This window comes from Podarcis liolepis (assembly GCF_965112155.1).
Source record: "Podarcis liolepis genome assembly, chromosome: 6".
NCBI classification, from domain to species: domain Eukaryota; kingdom Metazoa; phylum Chordata; class Lepidosauria; order Squamata; family Lacertidae; genus Podarcis; species Podarcis liolepis.
In genome coordinates, this window is record NC_139559.1 from 92,307,835 (window position 1) to 92,329,136 (window position 21,302).

The 21,302-nt window shown below is 47.2% G+C and overlaps 2 protein-coding genes and 1 long non-coding RNA gene across 4 annotated transcripts in view; 2 read left to right on the top strand and 1 right to left on the bottom strand.

Moving 5' to 3' along the window:
* Positions 1-21,302, top strand: part of TDRD5 (tudor domain containing 5) — a 147,806-nt gene that overhangs the window by 73,508 nt on the left and 52,996 nt on the right.
* Positions 797-3,490, top strand: LOC310708647. Its single transcript, XR_014527107.1, has 2 exons — positions 797-939; positions 3,257-3,490. It is a non-coding gene; the product is annotated as an uncharacterized lncRNA (long non-coding RNA).
* LOC310708593 (podocin-like) overlaps positions 6,752-21,302 on the bottom strand; it is a 671,219-nt gene continuing 656,668 nt past the window's right edge. The window contains exons 4-11 of one of the 2 annotated variants that reach the window (XR_014527094.1): positions 19,861-19,964; positions 17,592-17,664; positions 16,095-16,177; positions 14,098-14,301; positions 13,186-13,241; positions 10,630-10,708; positions 8,250-9,684; positions 6,752-8,023 (exon numbers count right to left, since the gene is read on the bottom strand). Coding sequence is in view for 1 of the 2 variants with exons in the window: in XM_083507188.1 (XP_083363314.1) it covers positions 9,412-9,684; positions 10,630-10,708; positions 13,186-13,241; positions 14,098-14,301; positions 16,095-16,177; positions 17,592-17,664; positions 19,861-19,964 (872 nt within the window). In the remaining variant the exon portion in view is untranslated. Of the gene's footprint in view, positions 9,685-10,629; positions 10,709-13,185; positions 13,242-14,097; positions 14,302-16,094; positions 16,178-17,591; positions 17,665-19,860; positions 19,965-21,302 lie in introns of both variants that reach the window. The other variant, XM_083507188.1, reaches the window with a different exon arrangement.

The following is a 21,302-nucleotide window of genomic DNA, read 5'->3' on the forward strand; positions in this document are numbered from 1 at the left end:
CGGGTTAAGAACTTACCGTATTTTTCGCTCTATAAGACGCACCAGACCACAAGACGCACCTAGTATTTGGAAGAGGAAAACAAGAAAAAAAATATTCTGAATCTCAGAAGCCAGAACAGCAAGAGGGATCGCTGCACAGTGAAAGGAGCAATCCCTCTTGCTGTTCAGCGGGTGGCGCTGTGGTCTAAACCGCTGAGCCTCTTGGGCTTGCCAATCGGAAGGTCGACGTTTCGAATCCCCGTGATGGGGTGAGCTCCCATTGCTCGGACCCAGCTCCTGCCAACCTAGCAGTTTGAAAGCACACCCAAAAGTCCAAGTAGATAAATAGGTACCGCTCCTGCAGGAAGGTAAACGGTGTTTCCGTTGCGCTGCTCTGGTTTCGCCAGAAGCGGCTTAGTCATGCTGGCCACATGAGCTGGAAAAACTGTCAGCAGACAAACGTCGGCTCCCTTGGCCAGTAAAGCAAGATGAGCGCCACAACCCCAGAGTCGTCCGCGACTGGACTTAACTGTCAGGGGTCCTTTACCTTTACCTTTAGTGATATGTGAGTTCTCATGTGGTTTTGCAGTGCTAGGAATAGATTCTCCTGTAGGTTTTATAGACTTGCAATGTAGTAATCAGGTGTGGATTCTTACATAGGTTGCAGCAATATTGGCCGTTAGGAATATTTTTGGGGAGTGAAGAAGCAAGAGAAAATGTATTTTTCACAGTAGGAAGCGACCAGCTAGAGTAAATCAAATTAGTGTTATTGGTTTCTTGCCTGGTCAGGGCTATGAATTCTTTCTTTCAGAGAGGCTGAAAAGCGAGCACAGCAAGCTGAGGAAAAATCTGAAGTCCTTCATGAGGACTTGGAAGAAGCTCTGGCAAAAATCCAGAACATGGAGGGTGATCAACCAAAGCTGAAGGACTCTGAACCAAAAGAAACAAAACTCAAAGCAGGTATGGCTAAAGACTTGAAAGGTGGAATGGCAGGCTCTTAAAAAATGCTCTGGAATTTTAAGGGCAATTTCATGCACCACACGTTTAGGCGTACGTTTGGAAACATAAAATGTGAATGTGATAAACTGGTTTGCAGGCTCAGGTGTGTTCAAGGTACAAATGTGTCTGAGAACAAGGATTGGCTGCACTTACGTCTCACGCATACATTTGGGTGGTATAATTGAGCATGCTGCTGCTGCTGCTGCTGCATAATGTACGAAATGGCTCAAAATAGACAAAACAAGCATAGGGAAGTCACGTGCTGTGCCATTTCAGACTACGTGTATTATATTTCCACGCTGCCTACCACACAATGGGGAAAAAATGTACAGGAAGTGTGCTTTTGGAGGAGAGCGGAGAACATTCCCAGATACAGGTTGTGCTAAATACGTTGTGCTAGCGCAATGGGATTCCTCCTCCCCTTGACATCCCCAAATCTGCTCTGGAAGGTTGGGGGGAACTAGAGGGCAGGCTGTGGCAGAATGCTTGGCTTGGCACTACTTTGGATACAACCCACCATCTTCCCCCATCTCCACCCGTAGTCAGAAATGGAATGTTACTGCAAAAGTTGTCCCAGATGCCTTTCTGTTCCTTTGTTTCTGCTCTTAGTAAGTAAATATGTGTAGCCCTTCCCCATCATTACTACTCCCTGAAGGTTGCAAGAATCAAAATGATAGGCTGTACCTAAGGCAGGCTGGGGAGAGAGATGGTTTGCTGATTGAAGGTCTTTTCATTCCCGCCCCCTCAATAACAGCAGGCTGTTTATTTCTCCATTTAAAAATGGTAACGTGAGAATTAGCTGACTTGCCCAGTCCACCTCCTGAGTCTGATAGGGGAATCCTTTCCACACGGGCAACAAACAGAGGCCTAGTTCACACCTGTGTATCAGTTGCTTGATTTATCTGTTCTTGATTTATCTGTTCTTGATGACTGGCAGCTGTCACCTGGTCTGCCCAGGAGGGTGAGGTAGTAGACTGGACTGTGCCACTACAGACAGCAGCCAGGAAAATCACATATTTTTTTTGTTCTTTATTATAAAGTGCATCCTGTAAGTAGAATGTTAGCACAGCAGGGAATGGACTAATCTAGAACTTTTCTCCCTGGTGTGTTAGGTTTCCACTTTCAGAAACCTATTCCAAACTTAAAAATAGGAAACGTAATGCTGGTGGTCAACAAAAGAGGTTTAAAGACTGTCTCAAAGCAAATCTTTAAAAATGTATTATAAACACTAACAAATGGGAAACACTTGCCTGTGAGCGCTCCAATTGGAGAACAGCCTTTACCAAAGGTGTCATGGGCTTTGAAGACACTCGAACTCAGGACGCAAGGGAGGAACATGCTAAGAGGAAGGCATGCTTGGCAAATCCACACCGTGATCAACTCCCGCCCGGAAACCTATGTCCCCACTGTGGAAGGACGTGTGGATCCAGAATTGGCCTCCACAGTCATTTATGGACTCACTGTTGAGACCGTGTTCATGGAAGACAATCTTACTCAGCTACGAGTGATCGCCAAAGAAGAAGAAGAAGACCATTCTTCCATCTGCATTGCTGAAGTGGCACAACCCATTATGCATCCTCAATCTGCTACCTGTGTAGCTCTGGCCTGAATAGGTGATGTTTCTGCTGAAAAGCAGTGTGTTGTGGGGTGAAAGGAAAGTTCTTCATTGCTTAATAATGTCATAATTCACATGTCATAATTCATTTGATGCTGCAATCATGAAGTAATGAAGATGCATGTTATGAACCGACCCAGGGAGCTGAAGAAGCAAACTGCATTGCACTGGCTAAGAATGTGAGCAGGGAAGTCCCTAGTTGAACTCTTACCTAACCCAATTGGTGGTCTGAGCAAGCTTTTATCAGCCTAAGCTGCTCATCTGCAGCGTGATACTGATCGTATCAGGATTGTTGATTTACTTTGAACAAAGTACTGTGTACATGTCAGAGATCAGTGTGTCTTAGATTATTGAAATAAGTGGGGTTGAGCACATAATGCTCTGTTGGAATATTCCCATTATGGATGAGGTTCCCACTGAGAACAGGTATACTTATGAAGTGTGAACATAACAAACATGGGTTTGTGGCTGCATATGCTGTTCATAACCATTCTTTGGGCAGCTGGGTTTGGTCTTGATTCCCTCAAGGCTATGCTTGGGCTGAAACCTGGACTTGTCCCAGAGTAGAGGATGAGGTTTCTCTGAGCTAACTAGTTCTCATATTGTCTAGGTGTTGACAATGTCAGTGTGTAAGTGCTTCTTGCTGTGCATCTGTCGTTGCAGAAGTTGTCGTTAAGGAGCAAACTGAATCACCTTCACAGCCCAGCACTCCTAAGCCACGAACGAAGAAATTCCCCAAGCCCAAACGCTGAAGAAGAGGGTGACCTCCAGAAGGCCTTTGGCTCCTGCTTGTAGCTGGCACCGGACACAGATGGAGGGTTGTGCATTAGTGGCTACTTGGAATTCTCCCAGCTCTGTTAAACTATTAGTTCAGTACATGGAAAGGAGTTAACTCAACCAAGTGAGATTGATTCTCAGTTTCTGTTATTTATATAGAACATATTCAAGGTCTAGGTTGGAGTTGCCCTGATATTTCACTGTGTTTACCTATACAGGTTGAATTTAAGAATAACTCAATAGGAAATATTTGGGGTTTTTGTTTGAATAACCCCCCCCCAAAAAAAAGAACACTCGATCCGTCTTAGGAGTTTTTCACTAGTAGATGCATTGGGAGTATCTTGGACCAGAGGGTTTAGTATCTGGTAATTACTTGGCATTGGACACGGGTGGCGCTGTGGGTTAAACCACTGAACCTAGGGCTTGCCCATCGGAAGGTAGGCGGTTCGAATCCCCACTACGGGGTGAGCTCCTGTTGCTCAGTCCCAGCTCCTGCCAACCTAGCAGTTTGAAAGCATGTCAAAGTGCAAGTAGATAAATAGGTACCGCTCTGGCGGGAAGGTAAACAGCGTTTCCGTGCACTGCTCTGGTTCACCAGAAGCGGCTTAGTCATGCCGGCCACATGACCCGGAAGCTGTGCACCGGCTCCCTCGGCCAATAAAGCGATGAGCACCGCAACCCCAGAGTTGGCCACGACTGGAACTAACGGTCAGGGGTCCCTTTACCTTTAATAACTTGGCATGATTCCCTTCCCTCAAGTTCTCTAGTACAGTCATACCTTGGGTTAAATATGCTTTGGGATGAATATTTTTGGGTTGCGCTCTGTGGCGACCCATAAGTAACGGAAAGCGTTACTTCCGGGTTTCGCCGCATGCGCAGATGCTCAAAATGACGTCGCGCGCATGCGCGGAAGCAGCGAATCGCGACCTGTGCAGACGCGGGTTGCGTTCACTTCAGGATGTGAACGGGGCTCCGGAATGGGTCCCGTTCGCATCCAGAGGTACCACTGTAGTTCTCTTTGTTTACGTAAGGTAGGAGACTTAGAAGCAGCACTTCCAAATGTCTCCCAAGCATAGCACAAGGTGAATGAACAAGCCCAGCCTTCCAAAGAGCAGGGAGGGATCGTTCCCTAATCTCATGCAGGTATTGGAGTTGACAGAAGCAGTGAGAGACTTCCACTGTTCCTGTCTATTCATAAAGCCTGAAGTAAACAGAAAGAAGACTCTTCTAGCTGTGGAATCTTCTGCAAAGGGCAGGCTATTCACTCACATCACACCATGCTTTGGAGACACTTAGAACTAGCCAGATGGAATCTAACTGCTTCTGAGATGCTCTTACCTTGTCACAAGATGCGATTCTGATTGATTACTTCACCCAGATCCTGTACCTGTGCTGGATGACTCAGGGAAAGGGAAGGTCCTACAGTTTTTCCTCAAACTTGGGTTCCCAGCTGTTGTTGGACTACAACTCCCATCAGCTAGCAGGACCAACGGTCAGGGATGATGGGACTTGTAGTCCCTATTATGAAGCGAGAGACTCCCTCACAACTTCCAGGTTCTCTGTGGGAGGGAGGGTCACGGCTGCTGTCCTTTTTCACAAGTCATCAGGAAGAGATTGGTGGTTGCTAATGGCACTTGTGAAACCCTGATCCTTTGTGAATGGAAGGTGACTTATCAAATATTTTAGACTGATCTGGTATCAGTACTTTTTCTGTCCCAACACTGCATCCGTTCTACGGCCTTTCCTGAAGAAATGTGTCTTCATAGGGGAACATATTTTGCCCCTTCGTTGAACTGTCTTCTCCCTCATTGCCACCCCATTCTTCCTTCAGGGGGAAATAAGAGCTAGCATGGTATTTTGAACAGGAAAGCAGAGTAAGCCAAAGTTTGGCTGCGTACACCTGTTCATGGCATTGTAAAATCATGGCCAAAAGACGCCATCTAGCAGAAATGAGCAGAAATGCAGCTTGATTTATTTAAGCACGTTCCACTTTCCTTTCTGCAGAGAACATAGGAAGCTGCTTTGTATAATTGGTTCATCTGACCGGTGCCAGATCTAGATCGGTGCAGGCAGTTTCCTGACACAGGGCATTGAGCTGAATGGTTGCAAAATAGCAGTGTTACTATAATGGTTCTAGGGGTTGCTCATGTGTAAGCAAACACCTGGCTGGGTTGCCTGAGTGAACCTTTTCTGTCCGGACAGCGACTCACCCGTGGCTGTCTCAATCGCTGGCAGAATCCGTCAGTGGGCGTTTCTTAAACTTCTTCCAGCAAAGAAGCTCTTTGACGCCTAGTCTCCTCCTGCTCTCTCTGCGCGAAAGCCTGCTGCGCAAGAAGGGCGTAGGCAGCGGAGGACCTCTACTCTCCCCGCTGGTCCCTGGCAAGGAGTCATGGGACCGCCTCGCCGCTTCCCGCATCTGCCCCCCTTCTCCACTGGTGCTACGCTGATTCTCTTCCCCAGAAGATGGGCTGCCTCTCCCAATCCCGGGACACTCTCCGGAATCCCTCTGGATTTTGCTCTCTCCCTCCGGCACTGATGGCAGTTCCCTGACAGTTACTAATACCTGTATTTACTTGGTTGCCTACTCACAATTAAGCCCTGGTCAGACAGGCGATTGAGTTGCCCCAACTATGACATAGTGCACTTGAGAGCATGTGCAGAACAGAAGGTGAGGGAGGGGAGAGAAATACTGGAGGAGGCACTAAATATTTTTTTTGCTCAGGACAGCATACTACCAAAGTCTGCCCCAGATCTGACACAGCATTCTCTCTTTTCAGTGGCAACAGCTCTCTAGAATCACAGGCAGAAGTGTCTTCTGTTCCCTGTTCCCCAAGATCCTTTTAATTGGAAATGCATGAAATGGCTGCACCACTGAGCTATAGGTGCTCCATGTGCTGCTCAGTTGGAGACTTCATTTAAAATGAGATTAATATAGATGCTGGAGGAAATGCAACATCACTCAGGCTGGAGTGCTTTTCCTCCCAAACTGCTTTCGTTGCTGTAGCTTTAATCCTGCCCCAAAAGCTGGGCACCTGTAACGAAGACAAGCCAGGGACCATGTTTCTATGGTGGTAGTCAGGGAGGGAGGAGCCTTGCAATAAAATAATAATAGTAATAGTAATAATATTTATACCCCGCCCATCGGGCTGGGTTTTCCCAGCCACTCTGGGCAGCTTCCAACAAAATATTAAAATATAATAGTACATTAAAAGCTTCCCTAAACAGGGCTGCCTTCAGATGTCTTCTAAAAGGAAATATATAGGAAATTATAGGAAATAATGCCTGTTTGCTTATTTTAGAAATATTTTTTAATACCAGAGGCCAGTGTCGAAGAAAGGAAGGTCACTCTACCCACTAAAATTGTTAAAAGAAGAAAGAAAATTTGCACATTCAGAATATTATATTTATTATTATTATTACTTTAAATATATAATAGGCTGCTTTTCAGCCCAGAGTCTCCAAGGGTGATGTTACAAAGTTCACATAATATCAGAGCACATAAAAACCACAAAAATACTAAAACAAGTAGCAGTGAGGCTGAAAATAAGAACAGCAGACAAAATTTACCATTCTAAAAGCTCTTAGCAAGAGCTGATCAAGTAAGTAGGTTCCACCTGGCGCTGAATATACGTCGGATTTAGCACACGTTAGATGAATTTGTTGACTAGCTTGAGTTTATTGTTTTGCAGAATTTGCCATTTTGTGTTCAAAGGTTTTCTTCTGTTTTGATGGGAACAACAGAACAGAACAAGGGCTAAGCTCAAGTTGTGTCTGTGAGGGAGCGCCACTCCAGTCCTCCTGTGTTTTCCTTCCGCTCAGTAGAAACCACCCATTTGTGTTTTTGCTCCTTCCACTAAATCGTCTCTACTGAGTCTGAGACTCTTGGGCTGCTGATGGAACTGCCAGCCTGCATTGTCCAGGCCCAGCCCAATCCTTCTCCCTCTGCTGAAAGAGACACAGATGGTGTCCCACCTCTGTTGGCTTTAATGATCGAGGGGAAGGGAGGGCTACTCCCTGAGCCAATTAACAATTAAAGCAAACAGACAGCAAAGAGCTTTCGCAGCAAGTTCCCAAACTTCGTTTGTGCTGTGCTGCTCACTTTCACTCTGTGAACTGCCTCAGGCAGGACACACTATTTTCAGGCTCAAGGAGGTGGGAGGACTGGCCTTAAGCTTCTTGCACTCCACCAGCAACACTTCTTATCTTCGTATCTTGCAATGGTATCTGCCTTTCGAAATAGGGACAAGGAACGGAATGATTAGAGAACAGGAACGCCCAACGGGTGAGCTTATTATCCAGCCCTTCATCCAAGATGTTAAAAGGAAGCATGCATTAACTTTCTCCGTCCCTGTTGTTGTTGTTTATTAATTTAGTTGTGTCCGACTCTTTGTGACCCCCTGGACCAGAGCACGCCAGGCACTCCTGTCTTCCACTGCCTCCCGCAGTTTGGTCAAACTCATGCTGGTAGCTTCAAGAACACTGTCCAACCATCTCGTCCTCTGTCGTCCCCTTCTCCTTGGGCCCTCCATCTTTCCTAACATCTACACCCCTTTTAATCTTGATGACATGGCTCTGCAAGGTAAAGTGTTGTTGTTGTTGTTTAGTCATGTCCGACTCTTCGTGACCCCATGGACCAGAGCACGCCAGGCACTCCTGTCTTCCACTGCCTCCCGCAGTTTGGTCAAACTCATGCTGGTAGCTTCAAGAACACTGTCCAACCATCTCGTCCTCTGTCGTCCCCTTCTCCTTGGGCCCTCCATCTTTCCTAACATCTACACCCCTTTTAATCTTGATGACATGGCTCTGCAAGGTAAAGTGTTGTTGTTGTTTAGTCATGTCCGACTCTTCGTGACCCCATGGACCAGAGCAGGCCAGGCACTTCTGTCTTCCACTGCCTCCCACAGTTTGGTCAAACTCATGCTGGTAGCTTCGAGAACACTCTCCCACCATCTCATCCTCTGTCATCCCCTTCTCCTTGTGCCCTCCATCTTTCCCAACATCAGGGTCTTTTCCAGGGAGTCTTCTCTTCTCATGAGGTGGCCGAAGTGTTGGAGCCTCAGCTTCACGATCTGTCCTTCCAGTGAGCACTCAGGGCTGATTTCCTTCAGAATGGAGAGGTTTGATCTTCTTGCAGTCCACGGGACTCTCAAGAGTCTCCTCCAGCACCAGAATTCAAAAGCATCAATTCTTCGGCGATCACCCTTCTTTATGGTCCAGCTCTCACTTCCATACATCACTACTGGGGAAACCATAGCTTTTACTATACGGACCTTTGTTGGTAAGGTGATGTCTCTACTGAGCAATTGTGACTGGTTCAGGGTCACCCAGTGAGCTTTTCAGCAGAATAATAATTTGAACTTGGTATTGGATTTTAACTGGGAATAATATCACATGGGGGTGGTTAGATACCTAGCAAGCGTTGACTGTGCATCTAAAAATATAATGTGGAAAGAAACAAATACACATTTGAAAAAAGGGGGCTGGGATGCACTCCCCCCACGCAGCTAGGACTGGCTGCAATTCCCTGTTTTATACACTTGGTGGCAAAGCAGCCGCCCTCATCATATGTAGCCCAGCTGCTGACCTCTCAGTTGAGGAGTTTAAAAGTTTAAGCAGATTTAATTACAGGGGGCCCAATAGAGGATCAACCATGATTACATCAGCTACAGTTTGAAATGCAGATTCTGCAGATTCTTCTGCTGAATTCCTGTAGTGGAGTGGCAAAATGTTTTCAGACCAAGGGCCACATTGCCTCATAAGCAGCCTCCAAGGAGCCGCATTCCAGTAGTGAATGGGACCCAGGGCAAATGCGGGCAGAGCAACAGCTGCGAATTTTGCCTTCATCCAGTAGGCAAACACCCCATACACAGACTAACATCCCCTCTCTCACCCTCCATCCAGGTGAGTTCAAGGGCACATTTCAGCCAGGCAAAAACACTTCAGGAGGGTGCAAAGCAGGTGGGTATGAATTATGGACTAGGCAATGGGTTACGGCCTGAGGAGCTAGACAGAGAGGCCTAGAGGCTGCCCCTGGCTTAGTCCTACAACATTGGGGAATCCTTCGCCTTTGGAGCCTCTGGGTTGCTGGCGACATCTGAAGAGCGGTTGCAGCCTGTGGATTTCATGTTGTCTCCTGATGAAGGATTCATGAGTTCAAGGGGGAAAGGAAGAATAAAGGTGGACGGCTTCTCTGCAGACAGGCTTTGCAGCATGTGAAGGTAGCGGAGCTGGAGGGCGGCTGGTGTATGGGAAAGCGCCTCTGCTGCCACCTTCAGCGATTCGGAAGCAGCCCTTTCTCCTTCAGCAGCTATGACCTAGAACACAAGGTATTTAGAAGATCTTCCTTTGGGACAGGAGGCAACGAAGTTTTGCTCAGAGTAGACCCCTTGATATCAATGGGACTAACTTTGATGTGTTCATTAATCTCAATGGGTCTACCCTGAGTAAAACTTTGCCCGTGGTTCCTTCCATAATGGTGCCCTTCAGTGTCGTAGAAGCAACGCTGTTCGTCAGCTGGAAGTAAAACGAAAACAGGTTCTGCACAGCACTTAAAATAGTGCTACGTTGATTGCTCACCCTCAAGGCCAAAAACCACCTCTAATGTTTCCTCAGAAGCAAGTTCAACTGAGTAAAAGCCCTCCAGTGTTAATTAAATACATTGCTTCAATTTCCATTTTGTTTCCGACAGCTCAAAGGAAATCATGCAGGGTTAGCGTGGAAGAAATTTATTTCATTCTTGTGCTGCATAGAATTGAAACAGTCTGGAGCTTCCATTTTCCAGTGCAGCTCCCAAACAGCCTTCATGTTGTACCCCTTCCATCTCTTAGGTTTCCAGCCAAAGGAAATGGATTTACATTAAGTACCTATAAATTAACTAGTGCAAATGAGAAGGGCTCATTGCTTTAGATCAGGCACCCCCAAACTCGGCCCTCCAGATGTTTGGGGACTACAGTTCCCATCATCCCTGACCACTGGCCCTGATAGCTAGGGATGATGGGCGATGTAGTCCCAAAACATCTGGAGGGCCGAGTTTGGGGGTGCCTGCTTTAGATTAACAAAAGCTGGATAACCAACAGAATTAGTTTTGGCCAGTGACCCACTCCCATGTGCTGTGAGATGCAGGCAGAACCATGGCCAACGCTTGTCTGATTAGACCTGAAGAGAAGCAAGCTTGGGAGGACAGCATCTCTCTCCCCTAGCTCCCCTCCTGCCCAGAGCTTCCAGTAATAAAAACATACCGTGTCCGGGTATTGCCTTACCCTCACTTTGGCCTGTCTCTGGGCTTCGGCTTGTGCAGCCAGGGACTCCTGAAGCTCCGTTGGCAACCGCACATCTTTACTGAAATTAATGAAATTAATGAAATCTGGGACTGCAGACCCAAACTGTATTCTGCTCTGGTCAGACCTCACCTGGAGTACTGTGTCCAGTTCTGGGCACCACAGTTCAAGAAGGACACTGACAAACTGGAACGTGTCCAGAGGAGGGCAACCAAAATGGTCAAAGGCCTGGAAGCGATGCCTTATGAGGAACGGCTAAGGGAGCTGGGCATGTTTAGCCTGGAGAAGAGGAGGTTAAGGGGTGATATGATAGCCATGTTCAAATATATAAAAGGATGTCACATAGAGGAGGGAGAAAGGTTGTTTTCTGCTGCTCCAGAGAAGCGGACACGGAGCAATGGATCCAAACTACAAGAAAGAAGATTCCACCTAAACATTAGGAAGAACTTCCTGACAGTAAGAGCTGTTTGACAGTGGAATTTGCTGCCAAGGAGTGTGGTGGAGTCTCCTTCTTTGGAGGTCTTTAAGCAGGAGTGCTCTGATGGTGTTTCCTGCTTGGCAGGGGGTTGGACTCAATGGCCCTTGTCTCTTCCAACTCTGATTCTATGAAACTGGAAACAGCGTACAGTCATACCTCATGTTACGTTTGCTTCATGATACGTTTTTTCAGGGCGTGTCCTGCGGCGACCTGGAAGGGGTTACTTCCGGGTTTCACCACTCGCGCATGCACAGAAGCGCTAAATTGCACTTTACACATGTGCACAAACACCAAATCGTGCTGCACACCTGCGCAGATACGGTGCTTCAGGTTGCAGGCTTTTCATGTTGCGAACGGGCCTCTGGAACGGATCCCGTTCGCAACCAGAGGTACCACTATAAATGATTTTCTGTTTAAGAACACAAAAAGAGCCTGGCTGCTGGATCAGACCAATGGCCTATCTGGTCCAGCACCCTGTTCTCACAGGGCCAACCAGATGCCTGTGGGAAGCAGGACCTGAGCATGGCAGCACTCTGCCCACCTGTGATTGCCAGCAGCTGGTATGCAGAGGGTGGAGGGGGAACATAGCCACTGGTTGGTACAACCACTTAGCTCAGGAAGGAAACTTTGTATTACACCGGGGGTGGGGGGGAGAGTGCTAGCTGTAGCTGGCCAGCTAGTTACCAGATTAAATGGGACCTTTGTCTTGGGTGCCAGCTGAAAAGCCAGTCACTAGTAGAAAAAGACAGTCACGGAACCGAGAAATTGCACAAAACAAATGAAATAAAAGTTTAAAAAAGTTTAAGGTAAAAATTAGAAAAACCTAGAATTGAACAAAGCCTTAATAAGGTTTTGTTCAAGTCTAGGTTTTTCTAATTTTTACCTTAAGCTATTTGATTTTTATTATTTAATTTATTTCTATAAGATAATATTTCTAGTTGATTACTTCTCGTTTCAAGGATTTTCACGGTATTTCATTTGTTTTGTGAAAAGCCAGTCAGTGGCTGAATATCCCTCTCGTTGCCACTCCTGAGTGGGCCTACTCATTTGTTAGCAACTCTAGCGACATTTACATTGGCAGTGGGATGTATCCCTGTGTCAGATTCATTCTCATTTGTTCTATCAGGAAAGGGGACATTTGCCATTGCTATGGGAATGCCCTGAAGAAGTTTTAAATGGCCCTAGGATGTCCTCCGTGGCTGCATAAATACACAAACACTTCCCGTAGCTCTGGAATCAAGAACCTGTTGCCCTCCCACTGTTGCTGGACTCTGGCTCCCACCAACCCAATAAAACCTTAGCTTTTTTCATCCTGTTCCACTTCCCCAGCAGGATTGCAGAAGCAGCAGAAAACTGACAGACCAGGAAGGCTGAGCAATACATCTGGTTCACAGCTGCCTTTTCTGGATGGCGCCAAACTGATTCAGTGCTGGGATCAGGACAGGAGGCAATCCTTATTCTGCCCTCACTGTGATCAGTGAGAAGACATCCCAGGCTGTCTTGCTGCCAGAAGGGATAGGAGTAATTGGCCAGAGCCCTCCCTTCCCCGCTCTTGGTGGGGCTGTGGAGCCAATTGCCACCTGGCACCCTTGCCAGGAGGATATCATAGCAAAATGGGAGCTCCTCAAAAGTTTAGTCCAAGGTGACTCTAAACAAATGGAGAGCTGGTCAGCTGTAGCCTTTCTGGCCATATGTAGATCCATAAAACTGCAGGAACGGGGTAACTTTTGGTGCACTGAGCTGCCAGTTTTTAAGCAGCTCCTCTTACATTTCTGGTCATTGAAATCAACCCTTTTCAACCCCAGCCATGTCAAAACAGATGGGCGAGGAGCTAGCTGTCCCCCTGCGAGAGACAGCAGCAGAAGGATAAAGGAGGCGGCCCCAAAAATGGTGGCTTGTACCAGGGTGACCCCTATGCCCAGGGATTGTTTAAGGGGAGAAATAACAAAAACTGATTATACTCGTAGGGGCGGCATTAACAATAGTGAAAGGTCTCGGAGACCCCTCTCCTGACATTTTGTCACCTAATTATTTCTGCAGATCTCACATTTCATACCTACATTTCTGTCCTTTCCACCTTGATTCCCCACTGACAGGTGATGGCGTCCACAGCCACCTGCAAAAAAAGTTCTTATTGGAAGAAGCTTTATATGATGGATGAGCAACTTAAAAAATGCAGAAACAGCAGTGTCCTGACATTTCTATTGAGAAGTGCTCTAGAAGTAAAGCTACCCTGAGTTAGGTGAGCACAGAGCTGTTCAATAAAGGATTACAGCTTTTTCAAAAAGGTTCCCTTTTCTCCGTCTTGGCTACTAGCTGATTATAGGTCAATCCTTAATTAATTTGTCAGATTCCTATCTAAAGTTACCTAAACTGGAGCAAAGTCTAGTACCTTTTGTCTGCCCCAAACCTAACTGCCAATCATTTACTGAGCCACTTAAAGGTCTACTATGAGAGGGAGAAAATGACCTCTCTAGCCACTCCACTAAAAGGGTTTCAGTTAATCTTATATTTATAAAATTGTCTCTCCCTATCAACCAGAATAGACTAAGACAATGTGCAGTTCATAAAATAGTACATTTATCACCAAGCTATTCAAAGCATCACTTTCTAGTTTCTGCAAGCCAAGCTGTTCTTAAAGGTGCAGGAGGCCATGGTAAGCTCGTTCACCTGGTCAGTTGGCAACCCTACGTTTGGAGGCTGTATAGTGTCTGGTTGCCTGTTGTTGTTGTTTGAAAGGAAATGCTGCCCTGGGTGGATCTTGCAAGGCAGTTCTGAGTTTACACACTGTAAAGCCACTTTTAGGAAGGAGAAGGTGCCCAATAGCAAGGCAGAAGCATTTCCCTCGTGTCCTTTCATTGATTACCATACCATTTCCCCAGTTCTGCTTGTAGCAGCCACTGGGCAAGCCTCCCACCCTGAGTGATGGACTTCCCCACCATGTCCTCTGTACAGCGCTATAGCCAACCCACCTTTATCTCCTGGCTGATGCTCTTCCTCTCCATCAGGATGTCTGTGAGCGACCGCTGTGCCAGAAAGCGCTTTGCGATGGTCGGCACAAGCAGCTGGATTGCCTTCGAGTGGTTGGCGAGGGTGGTCATGACGAGTGTGGCATTCTCCATTCGATAGTAACAGATGGTATCTATTTCTAGACTTGCCATGTCCTTGGTTATGGTCTAGGGCAAGCAGAAGGCATTGTGTGACCATCCAATAGAACAGGGGTCGGCAACCTAAGGCCCATGGGCCACAAGCAGCCCAAGGGGTTCGTTCAACCGACGAGTCCCGGTGTGCTGCACTAAACGGGCGCAGTGCAGCACGGGAACGGCGCCAGAAATTGCATCTGCGCAAATGCCGGAAATCGCAGGCGCGCGTATGTAATCCGGCCCACAGAGGGATCTCTGCAAGAGTGAACCGGCCCAGGCGAGGTAAACCTTACCGACCCCTGCAATAGAATGTTATGAAAGCTGGGTGCCTGCCCCTCTCTCTGCTTGAGTGGTGGCAAGAGCCCATGGGGTCCCAGGCACTCACCCAGGGTCTGCGTTCCTTTGGAGAATTGAAGACGCAGCAGAGATTGTTGTGGCTTTAAGAAATATGGTTTATTCACCTATTCACACCTTCAGTCTGCATGGAAGGAGTCCAGGTCTTACTGCACAGTCATTTCAAGAGGGGTTTGTACCCCACAGAAGTGTGGCCCTATAGCCCAAGGCATCTCTGCAACCAGCCTCCAAAGATGGATCTAGCTCTTCTTCCTGCTTTTTCTTCCCAGCAACCCTTGCTCAAAAATCCCTTTTCCTGTCGCCTCAAACACACACTCCATCACTTTGGTAACATCTCATTCTCCAGTGGCCAAGCAACACCTTTTGTTCTTCACTAAGCCAGCCAGGCTGCTTTGTATAAGCCAGCCCAGGAATTCCCTGACACAGCTCTTCAGCTTGTACTTTAATCCATATCCCAATTAATCAAAATCCTAGTATTTATTCATTCCTAGGGTTGTTTTTTGGAGGGTCCCCTCAAATCTATAACAATAAAATACAGTTTTGCCAATGGAAAAATAACAGGAAATCTGATTCCAGCCCTGGGCTGGACTGAGCTGTTTCTACGTACTGTACTGGCCTAAATATATGCCTCACTTTTCCCCCCAAATTCCAACCATGAAAAGTTGAAAGTGTGGCTTAAATTTGTGACCTTACAAAAATGGACTTTTACGATACTGCTGCTTAAACAGGCATATAGTAAAACAGAACGGGTGTGAGTGCCTACGGAATTTTAAGGGAGTGGCTTATATTCGGGTATTGTCTCCCCCCCCCCCCCCGAATTTAAAGGTGCGGCTTATATTCGGGTGTGACTTATATTCGGGCCAATACGGTACAGTGGTACCTGGGTTTAAGAACAGTCCGGTTTAAGAACAATTTGGCTTACAAACGCCTCAAAACCGGAAATAGTGTCTTGGTTTGAGAACTTTACCTCGGTCTAAGAACGGAATCCGAACGGTGGAAGGGCACAGTCGACGGGAGGCCTCATTATGGAAAGCGTGCCTTGGTTTAAGAACGGTTTTTGTTTAAGAATGGACTCCTGGAACGGATTAAGTTCATAAACCAAGGTACCACTGTATTACCAAATAAACATCAGACTGTGTAGATTCCTAACCTTCGCTGGAGATGTCAGGGAATGAACCTGGGATGTTCCGCGTGCAAAGCAGATGTTCTGTCACTGATCTACAGCCTTCCTTTACGTTAAGTAATCCTACAACTGTCCCGTTAGGTAGATCAGTATAATTATTGTGGGGCTGGGGGTGAGGCTGAGTCAAAATGGCATGCCGAAAAGCAATGCATTTAGTTCATAGACAAGGTGAGATTAGAACCAGAGTCTTCCTAATTAATTGGAATGGTGAATCTAAGTAAACTTCTACTGCATTTGCCTCCTGCAAACAAGCTCAAAGTGCAGAAGGGGCAGACTGTGTGTCTCTTACCTCATAGAAAGGGATCTCTAAGGTTTTGAGGCGAAGGTCTATTTTGTGGTAGGTGTCCAAACATGGCAGGAAAAGGAATAATCCTGTTTGGAGAAAGAGAACAGCAGCACATATGTACACGGGGCACCTCTTCTCTCATCCCTCCACAAATGCAGACCAAAGGTAATGAACATCTGAAGTAGCCATAATCATAAAACTTTACGAACTGATGTGCACTTCAGCTTAAGGTGAAGGTAAAGGGATCCCTGACCATTAGGTACAGTCGTGACCGACTCTGGGGTTGCGGCGCTCATCTCGCTTTACTGGCTGAGGGAGCCGGCGTACAGCTTCTGGGTCATGTGGCCATCATGACTAAGCCGCTTCTGGTGAACCAGAGCAGCGCACGGAAACGCCATTTACCTTCCCGCTGGAGCGGTACCTATTGATCTACTTGCACTTTGACGTGCTTTCAAACTGCTAGGTTGGCAGGAGCTGGGACCGAGCAACCGGAGCTCACCCCATCACAGGGATTCGAACCGCTGACCTTCTGATCGGCAAGTCCTAGGTTCTGTGGTTTAACCCACAGCGCCACCCGCATCCCTGCGCTTCAGCTGACCAGGTAGAGAATTTAACAAAGACCAGCATGTGACTTTGAAGGAGGAGAGCGGACAGTACCTTTCCTTCACACAATGCTCATGGTATATCTGTACAAAACTACACAGGCAATTGTTTCTCAAGTCAGCTGTAGGGAGGGTCCATCTAAATGTCAAGTTCAGCTTCTTGAGCACCAATAGTGTGATCCACATGCAGGCCACTATGTGCAATGGCATGTAATGGGGGCAGGGAACCTTTTCCAGCCTGAGGGCTGCATTTCCTAATGGGCAAAAGTGGGAAGAGCAGCAGGGGGGATTCCAACCTTTGCCTTACTGAAATGGAGCCTGCTGTTCAAATGTCAGGTCTGTGCGCACCCATGCACATCTCTCCAAGCAGGCAAGCAACAGCAGCTCCAGAGCTGGGTGCCGCACATCTATTGAAGGGCACAGCCTGGGGTCAGAAGGTGCAGATTAGGGAGAGGCATTGCCTCAAAAGCCTTCCAAGAGCCAAGCAGAGCAGTTTGGAGGAAGGTATTTGGCTCCCCGGAGGGACGTGGGTGGTGCTGTGATTTAAACCAGTGTGCCGCTTGGACTTGCCAATCGGAAGGGTGAGCTCCCGTTGCTCGGTCCCTGCTCCTGCCAACCTAGCAGTTCGAAAGCACACCAGTACAAGTAGATAAATAGGTACCACTCCGCCCAGAAGCGGCTTAGTCATGCTGGCCACATGACCCGGAAAAACTGTCTGCAGAAGCGGACAAACGCCAGCTCCCTCGGCCTGTAGCGCAAGATGAGCGCCAGAACCCCAGAATCGTTTGCGACTGGACTTAACTGTCAGGGGTCCCTTTACCTTTATTTGGCTCCCCAGAACTTCCCCAGCTGGTACATAACCTGAGGCTTCCTGAAAGGCTGATAGTTCTATACTTACCGGGCCCTCTGGGCCTTCCGCGAAGAAGGCGTCCAAATCGAAACAAAATGGCTCTTTCATACTCCCGTACAATCTGTCATGGAAAAATGGATGGTGGGAATCTGTGAGATAAAGCGGAACTACGTACCGTGTGGAAACCTCTGCTCTAAAAGCCCACGAGAACGGAAATGCCTGGTGCCGCCTGCTGCAGCAAATGTAAAGTGATGACGGGCCTTTGTTGGGTGGGAAGAATCATCTTGTTTCACAGCCACCATACATTTCAAGCACATTTCAAGTGCATCACTTTCCCCCAAGAATCCTGGGAAATGCAATGCAGTTCCCAGCATCCATAACAAACTACTTTCCCCAGGATTTTGGAGGGGAAGGCGTATGTTTTCAATGTAGGGTATGGATCAGAGTAGCATGTGAGGCTAAAGGGGCCTCCAGCTGGCCACCAGTGTTCGTGACTGAGGATGAAGAGAGATTCACTGGCTGTTTCTGGCTTAGTTTCTTAAAAACACCATGTGCAGAGGCTCTGGCCCTTGTGAGGAGTTGGCTGTCTGAAGGGGCCAGCAATGGAAGGAACCAAACATTGTTATTTATGCCTCATGTCTGATTGTGGGAGTGTTTGCACAGTGTTTGCTACAGTCTACACCTACATGCAGGGACGCGGGTGGCGCTGTGGGTAAAACCTCAGTGCCTAGGACTTGCCGATCTTATGGTCGGCGGTTCGAATCCCCGCGGCGGGGTGAGCTCCCGTCGTTCGGTCCCAGCTCCTGCCCACCTAGCAGTTCAAAAGCACGCCTAAGTGCAAGTAGATAAATAGGGACCGCTTTCTAGCGGGAAGGTAAACGGCGTTTTCGTGTGCTGCGCTGGTGCCGGCTCGCCAGAGCAGCTTCGTCATGCTGACCACGTGACCCGGAAGTGTCTCGGACAGCGCTGGCCCCCGGCCTCTTAAGTGAGATGGGCGCACAACCCTAGAGTCGGACACGACTGGCCCGTATGGGCAGGGGCACCTTTACCTTTACACCTACATGCTATCTTCTTCCCTGCAATTCAAGCCACCACAAGGAATGTTTGTAAGTTGCATGACCAACTGCAAAAGAAAACAGGGCTTTTGTATCTTTTTAGAGTTGTACAGAAAGGGGAATCGTGGCAAGTACAATTAATTGCGCTCCTGAACGACAAACTCCACCTTGCAAAAATTCCCACTTCTGCACAGCTATTAAAGGTACAGAGACCCCTTCCTTTTATCTTCAGGCATTCTGCCAGCTTCTTTTATTCTCTTCACATTTTTTAAACTCAGAAGGGAAATGTAGAAGAAAGCTGAATAAACGTAAGCGGCATTATTTCTAAGGTAGGCTCTTTCAGCCTACCTAGATTATTCCAAAGTAACCAGTTTATGTAAGGTGGTGTAGAATAGCTACTACATCTGAAAGGAGAAACGATTACAAATGAGAACAATTCTAGCAGATCTTGGGCATATAAATGAAATGGAAGCAAAATTAATTATCGTTATCTCTGCCTCCGAGTAGCAGTAATTACTCCACTTGAAATGCACCTTGAGGTGAAAGAAGACAAGTGGGCAGTAGTACTTTTATTCACAATATGGGTAATTTAAAGGTAAAGGGACCCCTGACCATTAGGTCCAGTTGTGACCGACTCTAGGGTTGTGCGCTCATCTCGCTTTATTGGCCGAGGGAGCCGGCGTACAGCTTCCGGGTCATGTGGCCAGCATGACTAAGCCGCTTCTGGCGAACCAGAGCAGTGCACAGAAATCCCGTTTGCCTTCCCGCTGGAGCGGTACCTATTTATCTACTTGCACTTTGACGTGCTTTCAAACTGCTAGGTTGGCAGGAGCAGGGACCGAGCAATGGGAGCTCACCCTGTCAAGGGGATTCGAACTGCCGACCTTCTGATCGGCAAGTCCTAGGCTCTGTGGTTTAACCCACAGCGCCACCTGCGTCCCTAGAACATGATAAAATAGATGAGGGAGACTGCTGTGAGCAGGCAGCAGAACTCTTGGCTTTGTGAAGACTTTGGTATTCAGATTGTAATTGCTGGAAGAATTAGTGTTTAGTGTTATCTGAGGTCTATATATGGATGCTTCACTCACATCAATTTGGAAGTACTTGTTTACTTATACAGCACCTTTGTAAAACCTCGTTCGCATTGAGTCGTACACATAGCAGTGTATGTGAGATGCTTGGTCTTCTGTCTGGGCCTGTACGCGAACTCTGGACATTGTTAAATTGTAGTTCCTGCACGTGCAACAGCCCCAATGACTTACCTTCATGCAGAACCAGATGGAAATGGGGAACGTGACTATGAGGAGGAGCAGAGAAAGGATGACAAGAAGCCACTCACAGAGGCCCAGGCCTGGAGACTTTGTACCTGCAGGGAAACAGATAAAGAGTAGGTGATGGAACAGGGTCTTTCCCATAGATGGAAACCTGCTTGTGTCATTGCACAAATCAGATGCTCAATAAATATTGAGGTTGAATGTAGCCTGAGTGGCTCGGGCTATTTTGGAAATAGGGTAGAAAAGTGGAGAAAGAATTGAGATAAAATGCCCAGCTTCCACGGGAAACCCCTTATGTTTGGTAACAGCTCTCACACTAAGAATTGTTTATTAACCCTTGTGTAAAGTTGGAGTCTCTTCTTTGCCACCTCTATGCAGTATTTATTTATTGTAATAGCCAATCCTGTACTGGGTTCTTAAACATGTGTGCTAAATTATACCCACTCACCACACCTCTTAGCAATGGGTGCTGCAAATTTTAAATGGGTGGGTGTGTTGCTGATTCCACAGCATACACAGGGAGCCACTGCCAAGCAAATGGCGCAGGGCCTCTTTTGTTCCACTAAGGGCATGCATTATCAGGTTGTGGAAGATGTCATGTCAAAAGAAATAAGATAGTGGCCAGCAATTGCCCCTCAAATGCCCAGATAAAGCCCAGAAAAATCTGTTGGCCTAGGACTTTATTTAGTCTATAAAATGGTAGCTTCTCATGCCTATTTATGCCAAAACATCGCTGTGTGAGAATCGTTACCTTCTCGGTAAGCTTTTGCCGATGTCATGCTGACACCTTGAATAAGGAGTCTGGCTAGCCTTGGAAATTACCGTATTTTTTGCTCTATAAGACTCACTTTTCCCCTCCTAAAAAGTAAGGGGCAGCAATCCCAGAAGCCAGAACAGCAAGAGGGATTGCTGCTTTCACTGCGCAGCGATCCCTCTTGCTGTTCTGGCTTCTGCGATTCAGAATATATTCAGAATATATATTTTTTCTTGTTTTCCTCCTCCAAAATCTAGGTGCGTCTTGTGGTCTGGTGCGTTTTATAGAGCGAAAAATACGGTGACTTTGTTGCCAAATATTTGTCAGTCTTTTGCTCTTGTGGGAAGTTGATGTGTTACCCAAACCACCAGCTGTGACTTACTATGGTGGGAACCTGATACAGTGGTGCCTCGCAAGACGAAAAGAATCCGTTCTGTGATTCTCTTCGTCTAGCGGTTTTTTCGTCTTGCGAAGCAAGCCCATTGAAGGATTAGCGGATTATAGCGGATTATCTGCTGATCGGATCAGCTGATAAGCGGCTTAGCGGCTTAGAAAAGGGGGGGGGAACCAGCAGGAACTCGCAAGACATTGTCGTCTTACGAAGCAAGCCCATAGGAAATTCGTTTTGCGAAGCACCTCCAAAACGGAACACTCTTTCGTCTAGCGAGTTTTCCGT